Source organism: Convolutriloba macropyga, chromosome 1 (genome assembly GCF_964194025.1).
Source record: "Convolutriloba macropyga chromosome 1, txConMacr16.3, whole genome shotgun sequence".
Lineage (NCBI taxonomy): Eukaryota > Metazoa > Xenacoelomorpha > Acoela > Convolutidae > Convolutriloba > Convolutriloba macropyga.
Window position 1 is genome coordinate 70,357,155 of NC_134468.1, and position 10,188 is coordinate 70,367,342.

Genomic DNA, 10,188 nt, shown 5'->3' on the forward strand with positions numbered 1-10,188 from the left:
CAGAGAAAATCAGTTTTGTCTAATATGCTCAAGTTCCTGCAGCAGATATATGAGGCTATTGACAAGAATTCCAAAACTAAAATTGTTGCTGTGTATACTGACTTTGCCAAGGCCTTTGACAAAAATCCTCATTTTGAGCTGTTGAGGACAGTTGCCGATATTGGCATCGGTGATTGTCTTCTGGAAATTCTGTTCGACTACCTGAAGGATTGAAAGCAGTTTGTGCGAGTGGACAATGTAAGCTCTGAAGTACTAGAAGTAACAAATGGAGTACCGCAAGGCTCTCTTTCGGGTCCACTGCTGTTATGTATTTTTATGAACGATCTGCCCGATGTGCTTTTCTTTGCACAGCCCTTCCGTTTTGCTGATGATCTGAGTTATTGTCCTTGGGAAATACTTTTTTGGAATTCCCAGGACAACCTGTATGCGGTAGAGAGATTGGTAATGCGAAACAAAACGTGTTCGCAGATAACGTTCCAAGGCATCTCAAATCAAATGAAACTTCTTGGCGGGAAAATCGATAGCAAACAAGCTATCAAAGACCTTGGTGTCACAGTGCAAAAAAATCTTTCTTGGAGTCTTCAGGTTGACACAGGAATTTGTAAGGCGAACCAAGTCCCTTATATGTTGAGAAGAAATGTCCAATGTTGAGAAGAAATGTCCATGTGAAAGTCTGAATGAGCGTAAAATTGGGTCTTTATAAATCACTCGTTCTTCCGGTTCTACTGTACGGCTTTAACTGTGTTTCGCCGTCACGCAGAGATCTCAATGAACTTTAAAGAGTTCAAAGAAAGGTATTAAAATGGATCACCGAGAGTGAGAAATGAACTATCTCGACCAATTGAGACTGTTGAATATTCTTCCACTGCCAATGTTTCTTCAACTGTCTGACGTATTGCTACGTGTGAAGCTAATAAAAGATGATAACTACGATCTGGTTCTGCCAGAGAGTCTGGACGAGGAGAGTCGACAGCTCTAGATTTTCAAATTGCCGAAGAGACGAACTGCGAGAGCACGAAACGATATTGTGTTTAGAACGTGCCGAGTCATCAATCGATTAGCCAAGTACACAGACGTTCTCCAGTCTACAAGACTAAAAAGTCGCATTCTCGAGATCATATGGAGATTTGTCAATGGAACATTTTGTGAAAGAAACATCTATACGTGGCAAATCGGCTGCGACTGCTCAACGTGTAGAAACAACCTGACAAGGGACCAGGTCCCACAGCCGTGACTGAAAATCCCCGGCAAGAACAACAGGTCCTAGAAACATAATTTGTTCTTGTTGGGCTCCCCAGATTATTGGGCATATAATTTTTACGTCCCTTTGCACATGTGCTTCTTTTACTTACGTAAGGTGCTATATAACAACTCAGTGGGATTCATAAAAATGCTGGGGATTGAAATAGATTAGATCGAGAATTTTAATGATGAAATGCTCTTTCAGAATGACATGAATGTTCCACGTCATAAAAAAATTGTTCCCGAGATTGAGGGATTCGAAATTCCTTCTTGGGCTGGAAAACCATCATCAGGGTTGCATTTAGATGTTCTGAAAGACAAAGATGGCGAGGTCAAAATGATACAAAAAATGATGGTGGACGAGAAAAAGGCTTACTTCTTTGGACGAAACCCTCTCTACTGCGACTTCACCATTGACCACGCCTCTTGTTCGAGAGTTCACGCTGTGCTGCTTTTCCACAAAAATCTCAACAAATCTTTTTTAGTTGATCTCAATAGTGCTCACGGGACATTCATTGGGAAAGTCCGTTTGGAGGCTTTGAAACCTACTCAGATACATTTAGGTAATTAATGTGTGATGAAGTCTGTTAAAATAACCGTTACCAGCTGTAACAGATGTTGCGGGTCTTTCCCATTATAGCCCCCAGCTTAGTGGTCAGATAACCTATAGCCCCCCCCCCCATCATGGTAAATATACCATAATGGGGGGGGGGGGGCTATAATGGGACCCGATGTTGCTTATACATTTTTTTTTCAAGGAGGGGCTTATAAATACCAGCCTTGAAGGGTGGGATAAAATTTAGGCAATTTTTAAGTGCATCAACTTATCAGTCTCTGTTTCGCAGATTCAACAATATCTTTCGGTGCTTCAACAAGACAGTATATTATTCGGGAACGACCGCAAGCCATGCCAGCTGAAGACCACCGTCCAGAAGACGTCGCTAACTTAACTGGTCTGGCACGTTTTGGACTGCCACAAGACGAATCGGCTCTAGATAACTTAACAGAGTACAACACAGCACATAATAAAAGAGTAACAATTTTGAGTGGAGTTGACGAAAATAGCTCTAGCGAAGGACCAGCTGCGAAGAAAGCCAGGTTTATTGGTGTGCGTTTCAGGTACGTTAGGGTGTTCTTTGCTACATTAATTTTAGTACTGTTGTTCTCGTACCGTTTTGTCACATCATTCTTGATATATCTCATGCGATTTGTTGCTAAATTAGTTTACACCCAAATGGGTTTCAACTTAGAGTTGGATCACATTGTTCAGCAATTTTGAGAATTGTTTAATTTTTGCAAGTATATTTGCGCCCTAGAAAGTTTGCTATCCATAAGTGTGCTCGCAAGATAGGTGGGACATCGTGTGCCCACCCAAGATTCATAATCAAGTATTTTTCTGAAAATGATCATTTTATACATCCATTTGATATTTCGTTCTGTATATTTCTTTCCTAACTTAATATTTATTTCTGTATTTTTCGTCAAATAGCATGAGTTCATTTGTCTAACTGAAACGAATTTCTCGGAACCTATACGAATTTTAAGAATTTCCTCAATTGTTCCGAAAATACACACAGTCAAAATAAATTCAGAATAGATAATGGGAGTAAACAACTTTATACTAGCCTCATTTTTTGGTTAGCCAATTTTGGTGTATTGGTATCATCTGCGGAGACATATAAATGTGGTACCATTAAACAGCACTTAAAAACAGCAGATTATTCAAGAGATATGCTCAGTTCAGCTCTTTAAGGTTAAAACGAAGAAAAAATTATATCGAAAACTTCAAATTGATCTTACTACTTTTGGGGGAAAAGATTTTAAAGTCATCTGAGAACACAGTCCGTCATAAATGGTTAGTTAGGCGATCTTAATGTTAAGGCAAGATCTGCCAAAAAGCAGAGATGATTTTTTAATCTAGACCAGCTCTGAGAGCACTTACCCACCTTTGTTTGATTAGTCATTCTAAGTTGGTCGAACATCCGTCAATTTTCCCAATCCAATTTGTTTCGCTGAATTTTTTTCAGAAATTTTACATCAAATAATGAAGACAATTGAAGTATAATTTGGAGAAGTGTTTAGTATAATCTGTTGTTAAATTTTCTGAAGCGTCATCGGATCAGTTGTAGTATGAGGTGCCTTTGCATGCGTTTGGCGAACAGTGCAAATGGAAGAGGAAAGCACTGTAGATCTCCGATTTTCAGTGGCTTTTGTACGAAGTCTGAAGCAATTATATTAGTGTTGTTGGTCTTTTTATGCGATTCTTCGTACTACCACTTTTTTCCGTCAGACCACTTGAAAGATTTTCCCCACTGAGTTCTCTTAGAACCTTACTGCTCACTAGCCTCTGTGTATGCAATTTAACAAAGCTATTTAGCAGACATAAATTAATGATGCAAAGGGCGGTTCTTAGAGTTCAACCTAAATCCCACCTCCTTCACACATCCACCCACCACTTCAACCACCCGGCCGTTCGACCTTTCCCCCCGAATTAAGCGAAAGCTGGTCTCTACGAACTGCAGCTAGCTACTGACGAAGGCAACCACTCGCCATTTGTTTGAGAGCAATTAGCATGATGTTAATCAGTTATATTTTAAATTTCTAATCAAAGTTGAACCTCACTATAATTCTGATTTCAGTTTTTGAAAATCATTTACATTGGACTGGGAAGTTAGAGTACATAAATGGGACTCTAGGGAGGATAAAAATTGCAGCTAAATAATAACCGTAAGTTAAAGATTTTCAAATGAAAGATTTGATTAGATAATAATTGTTATTAATTGCTCTCGAACGAAGCTTCGAAGCAATTATTGTAAACGTGTTGGTCTTTTTTATGCCAAGTTTTTGCTTGACCGTTTTGACTTTTCGGGTGACTTCTCCGCCCTTGACTTTTTTGTTTTGCGTGATTTAAAATTCTCTCTCATTCACAATTCCCAAGTATCAGCAGCTGAAATCAAGTGGAGGCAGTTCACTACTCAGTCAGATGAAAATTGTGCCGAAATTGGAGTATTTCTTACTTTAAGTTTTATTAGTGATTATAATAACCTCTCATGACGTAGTTTGAAGCCGCCTTAATGATTTTAGTTACTCCTCCCCCTCTCGCAATTTAAGCAGACTGCAATAGATTCCACCTCTCACTGCTCGTTAGAGAGCAATTCTTTCTACGTTAGTTGCTTATGTTTTTTAATTGCTCTTGAACGAAATTTGAGGCTATAATTGTAAACGCATGGGTCTTTTTTATGCGAAATTTTTGCTTGACTGTATTTTTCTAGAATATATTTTTTGGTTTCATTTCTCGAGTGACTTTCTCGCGCTTGACGTCTTGATTTTATCGTGACCTAAATTGCTTTTATTCGGAATTTAAGCTTGTTGCGTAAATATAACCGATTGTAAGATAAGCTATTACAAGGACCTAATAGCCGAGGGTTTAGAGCTTCAGATTCTTACTCCGGAGGCTTGGGGTATGAAACCATTGGGGTGTTCGCTTGTTCTGGCAAGTCATATCTTTATTTCAAACTGGAAACCTGCTTCTTTGCGTTAAAGGCACATAACTTTAGAATAACTTTTCTTAGGTTTTCCCAAGTCATCAAGTATCTCTTGTATCCATTTACAAGTCAAAAGCTATCAGCATTTAACCATTTTTCAAACCTGTCAAGTTCTAAAGATCATTTGTTTGTGTAACTTGTCGTGATGCTGTTTGCTTGTTTTTCTCACTGTTCAGAAATGAAATTTTGCTAACATATCAATTTTGTCTCTAATAGTTTTTTTGGCTGTAAATCAGTTTTTGGCCGAGAAGTTAAAGGCGTATATTTGTTGCAAATTATTGGTTTTGCTTGAAAGTTTTTCGATCAGGTTGTGATAATTTATCATCAAATTTGCTATCAAAATTTGATGATTTTACTATTTTGGGTGGTGGCGGTCAAGCAAGCCGATAGGCAAGCAACCCGAATTTTGAAAATGAGGTCAATTAAGCCGAAAAATTTGGAGATACCCGTATTTTAAGTTGCCCCTGGCGGGCCGGTGGGCGCGCGCCGCGGCTTCGCCGCGATAACTGGCCCGTGATTTCCGGATTACATCCCACAGCGGATGAGAGGCATGGTCATGGAGGGGGGTTATGTTCTATGGTCGATATTATGGAGAATTTGGCTAGTTAAAGTATTGACTGTACAATGTATTACGATGACTTCAATTGTTTAGGGAAGAAGAGGATGTAATAAACCCTGAAGACATTGACCCAACAGTAGGAAAGTTCCGAAACCTAATCCAGACTGCAATAATTCCCAAAACCAGCTCCAAAGCACCTCAATCTGCTCTTTCACCAACTGCCTTAGAACCCAGCAGCCAGAACAACCACAACACTCAGCATCACATTCTACGACCTATAAAAGACGATTCGTTCAACTTATATGCAGGACTTCTAGACAACCCTATCAGCTCAATCAGAATTAACTCAGCTCCAGATGTAGATCTGTCAGTAAAGCCGGACGCCGATGACCAAACATCAAATGTAGCGGGTGTCGGGCTAAACCAAGAGTCTCTTAATGAACTGGCCGGGAATGAACTTATGCCTAAGAAGAAGTATTTCCCAAAAGAAGCATGGCCGGGGCGGAAACCTACGGGTGGCATGGCCATTTAGAGCTGATGTTTTTGTTGCTTAAAGAGCATTTATGGTACTTCAGTTGTTCCAAAAATGGCCCTCACCAAATGTTTGTCTAAAACTTATAGCTAATTTTTTTGTAGTTTTATATCTATATCATTTGTTATAGTTGTTTACTTGTGTTTTTTTTCCTCGGTAAATGGAATGAACGTTAATCATTATTGCAATAGCAGAGGAAATACGTTTAAGTATTCTAGATATGGATGATCAGGTTGATCGAACGCTCTATGTGGGAAACTTAGTTGAACATGTGACTGAGGAGATTTTGTTCGAACTGTTCCTTCAAGCTGGGCCACTTGTCAACGTTGTGGTCAAAAGACCCAAAAACTCAAACAACAAATTTGCGTTCATCATTTACAAACATTCGCAATCAGTGCCATATGCAATTGAATTATTTAGAGATACCAGACTATATGGACGTACTTTGTCCATACGAGCCAGAATGGAATCGAAACACGCGTCACCAGATAACGATACTTCAGATTTGACCCCCATTGACCTCCAACACAAAGTGCTTGAGTTCATTACGCAGAACCCAGAGGTCAACTCAGATCTACAGTTTCCCGATCCAGAGCCAGATCGAAGTTCAAGATCTGCGTATAATAACCACCATCACGATGATGAAGACTCCTATGATCCGATGAGTAATTTCTCCCTTCATTCAACTCCGAGTTACAATCATCATCAGGAAGCATCACAGTCAAGTTCTGGATTTCTGGACAACGATGAGTACGACCCTTATCAACCTTCGATCAGAGATCAAACTCCTCCTACGCTCAGCAGAACTGTGTCGAACAGCGCTAGACAGAGTAGTTTAAGCACCCTTGGTTCCTATTCCGTATCTTCAAGTATGCAACGACGTTTAGGTGGTCGCACTTCAGAACCAATGAGCGAGTACCCTCCTGTTCAGAAAGGCAGGCTATCAGAACAGTTCAACAGTTATGGCAAACGAAGATTCGGTGAAGAGGAAATGCTTCCTTATAACAATCGTCGCTATGACGATCAATCAGGATCAGGTTACAAGCAGCGAAAAGAGATGACCAGGAGTTACACACTACAGAACCCCTATGACAGGGAAGCGGGTTATGGCGAGCAGCAGGATATAATGCCACGATTTCAAAGATCAGTCAGCAACCAAGAGCGCCACGGCCGACAGAACGCATATGGTCGTAGGCAGTACTAATTTTTGTTTCTGAAACATTCATGTTTTGTTTTTCTGAGCGTTATTTAATTGTCCCGTAAATTCAACGATCTTAGATGTGCTATCTTTTTTAAGCTTAAGATGATTTCTTAAGGAAAATTGTTCAGGGAAAATCTTAGGTTCAATCGTAGTAATGCAGATTCGTAATCGCTTGGTATTGCAGGTTTTGAGCCATCAGTGAGTACCAAGAGTGAATAGATTGGTACTATCGGACTTTCTTCACGCCTATTATCTGCCAATTACATCTTTTGGAGTAACTTAAACGAAGTTTGTATTAATTATTTAGGCAACATTTGGAATGATTGGATTACCGTTTTTGGAGTGTTTAATTGCCCTCAAACGAAGTTTGTAGCAATTATATTAGTCGTGTGGTCTTTTTTATTTGATTTTTCGCTTGACCGGTTTTTCGTCTGACCTATTTGACTTTTGTTTTTCAAAAACGGGATAAACAGCTAGCGCTCGCAGGACATTGTTCGCAGAACCCAGAATACGATGTCATCGGTCACTAAAACTTCGAGGCAGAGAGCTTAGTTTGAAAGTTTGAATTAGAGATTAGAGTTTGAAAATTAGACGTTACTTCTTGAATCAAAACGCAAAAATAATCGGCTGTGAAATAAAGAATTGTTTATTTCAACTCCTGTATTTTTAACAAAAAATATTTCACTAATCTGTAAATTGTACTCTAACTTCAGTTTCAAATGAAATTCAACACTTTCGTACCCTTTGGTTCTCTAAATTTTGATAGAACAAAATCTTGGTCCACTCGGGCCTCATGCCCATCACTCCGGCGCAAGCGCCATTGTGTCAGGGCACTAAGTCCCTCGAGCGACTAAGGTTTTGTTCTAACACATACTTAGAACCTTAGGCCTTACTATTCTCTTAAGAACGCAATTCACCAAAACTGTTTTAAGGGACAATTTCATGGTGTGAAGGGCGGTTCTTAATCTTAAAATTTTGACCCACATCAGTCACCCAGTCATCACCCCCATCCACCCCCCCCCCCCAATACTCCCATTTTCACCCTCCACATGTCGATTTGAACCCCCTGTTGTCTAGCCTACCCCACAACGTTCCCCCGCCCTTACTAAAGCTAGCATCCCTAAGCACAAGCGGTCTACTACCGAAGCCAGCCGGTCGTTTGAGAGCAATTCGCCCGACGTTAGTCTGTTATGTTTTATGTGTTATTTTTTTTACTGTGACTGAAAGTACAAATTATTCATGTGGAGTTTTGGCCCAACGGAGAAAAAGAAAATGAAATTGCAATTGCAAACATTTATTTGTTGAGCGAGTTAAGTTTTATCATCGGCGGTATGTTTTTGTTTGCTTTGATTTTTGTGATGTCTGTAATTTATGGATACTCCGATAGATGAAAGCACAGGCATGCTTCTTTCCATATTTTCCGAAGAATTTGAACCTTTTTGCTGATGTGACTTTTTGCTGTTTGTTTTAAGCTTTTTATTAGTTGCAGCAAAGCTATTGTTTTAACTATCATTGGCTTTCTCTTGGTTTTTTTACAACTCAAAGAATTTTAATTGTATTGGTGCGCTTTATTTTAGTATCTGTCCGCATATTTTTGAAGTCAAGTAGGAGTACGGATTTTGGTCACATCGAAACAAGAAGCGGAGCGAAAAAGCGAGTGGTTTTGCGGCATGAAATTTTTTTGCTCTAAATTTAAAGTAGAGTGAGAAAACGGTGTTTGAACGAAAATTCGCTTTCTCGCTAGTGGTTTTTTGTTCACATGCGGCAATTTCACTTTAATTTTTACTTTTTTTTTATTTTTTGGATCGGATTTTTTTGTAAATGGTTTTCCGAGTCTTTATCCGGTTTTTTTCTGAGTGCTTTTCCGAATCCATTATTAGCCTTTTTCAGACCATGTTTTCGTTGATAAGTTTGAATTGCAGTTCAGGACTTGTCGTCAAGATTTTTGATACGACCATATGGCGTCACGATCCCTTCAGATCTTATTTTTGTTCATTCTTTCATGCAATTTCGACTGAACTGCGTGCATGTTGTCAATTTTCACTCTTAGTTGTGCGAGTTTTTTTTGTTCATTTGCATAATTAAGCTTTTTGTCACACGTGATTTACCCCACTATAATAAATGAATTTCATCGTTATCAAAATGACTTCTTTACTTCAATTCAAAGAGATAAGGTCCACTGAGTGTTGACTTTAATCCTAACGTTGAGCCAGCGTTTGATGAATGAAACTGCAAAATTAAGCTGCAAAATATTGTTATTCCATGTGAAAGTTAAAATGAGGTACTGTGATTATATATTATACTAAAATAATTCGACAATTTTCTTTACTTTTGGATTTCGAACGTTTAGGTGTTGCTTAAAACTATATCTATAAACAGAACAAAACTATATCTATTAACAGAAGAAAACTCAAAGATGCCTTCAACACCCGCCGATGTCACAAAGGCCTTGTTTGACGAAAGCGTTGGAAATCAACGTTTGCCTTTGTGTAACAATCAAGAACTTTAATTATCGCAGCTTTTGGATGAAATATTGACTTTCAGGTTTATGAATGGCGTTCACAATATACGCCCTAATGAAGGCTGGTCTCCTTCTATTAAACGCAGCTGCTATTTTGCACAAGGAGCGTTTCTTGGACAAACTAGGCTGGACTGAACAAGCTACGATAGCTGCTCAATCTATGATGAGTGATCCCTACTTCCCAGGAGGACCCAATTCCATGTATGGACAAACTTCCCAACCATCATCTACGGAGTCGATGAAAACACAGTTTCTGAAGTTTGTAATTGCCGTTCAAACTATAATGAGAGTGCCTTTAATTTTTATCAATTTATTCGCGATTGCACTTGAATTGCTGTTGGGTTAAGGGTAGTAAAATAACAATGACGAGAACATGAAAACTCATTTTGTTAGGTATTTGATTTAGTAATTTTATTTTTGGTGCTCTGTAATACTATGAAAATTTTCCTTATGCTTTATTATTGTTCTGCTTATGTTTGTTGATGTATTACAATTAAATTTAAATTGTCCTCAACTTTTTCCAATTATAGAGCAAATTTAAACTGAAGGCAGTCTGCTGATCTAGCCGTAAAAGCTTAAAACCCAATA

At 38.8% G+C, this 10,188-nt stretch overlaps 3 protein-coding genes across 3 annotated transcripts; all 3 read left to right on the top strand.

Annotated features, from left to right (window-relative positions):
- Window positions 1-1,439: 1,439 nt before the first annotated feature.
- LOC142342058 (nuclear inhibitor of protein phosphatase 1-like) lies at window positions 1,440-6,021 on the top strand. The gene is made up of 3 exons (XM_075393244.1): window positions 1,440-1,805; window positions 2,088-2,361; window positions 5,440-6,021. Exons 1-3 carry the CDS (start codon window positions 1,454-1,456, stop codon window positions 5,876-5,878), a joined length of 1,065 nt encoding a protein of 354 aa, XP_075249359.1. The 5' UTR covers window positions 1,440-1,453; the 3' UTR covers window positions 5,879-6,021.
- A 70-nt stretch (window positions 6,022-6,091) lies between these two features.
- LOC142342069 (uncharacterized) lies at window positions 6,092-7,164 on the top strand. Its single transcript, XM_075393251.1, has one exon. It carries the CDS (start codon window positions 6,099-6,101, stop codon window positions 7,080-7,082), a length of 984 nt encoding a protein of 327 aa, XP_075249366.1. The 5' UTR covers window positions 6,092-6,098; the 3' UTR covers window positions 7,083-7,164.
- Window positions 7,165-9,593: 2,429 nt separating this feature from the next.
- LOC142351026 (immediate early response 3-interacting protein 1-like) lies at window positions 9,594-10,114 on the top strand. The gene has a single exon (XM_075403087.1). It carries the CDS (start codon window positions 9,632-9,634, stop codon window positions 9,944-9,946), a length of 315 nt encoding a protein of 104 aa, XP_075259202.1. The 5' UTR covers window positions 9,594-9,631; the 3' UTR covers window positions 9,947-10,114.
- The last annotated feature ends 74 nt before the right edge of the window (window positions 10,115-10,188 follow it).

What these genes read in the sequence shown, in the direction of transcription:
- LOC142342058 (XM_075393244.1), top strand. Translation starts at nt 1,454, where the DNA reads ATGAATGTTCCACGTCATAAAAAAATTGTTCCCGAGATTGAGGGATTC. An exon ending in ACCTACTCAGATACATTTAG is followed by an intron (nt 1,806 to 2,087) that starts GTAATTAATGTG and finishes TCTGTTTCGCAG; the next exon opens with ATTCAACAATATCTTTCGGT. An exon ending in TTTATTGGTGTGCGTTTCAG is followed by an intron (nt 2,362 to 5,439) that starts GTACGTTAGGGT and finishes TCAATTGTTTAG; the next exon opens with GGAAGAAGAGGATGTAATAA.
- LOC142351026 (XM_075403087.1), top strand. Translation starts at nt 9,632, where the DNA reads ATGGCGTTCACAATATACGCCCTAATGAAGGCTGGTCTCCTTCTATTA.
- LOC142342069 (XM_075393251.1), top strand. Translation starts at nt 6,099, where the DNA reads ATGGATGATCAGGTTGATCGAACGCTCTATGTGGGAAACTTAGTTGAA.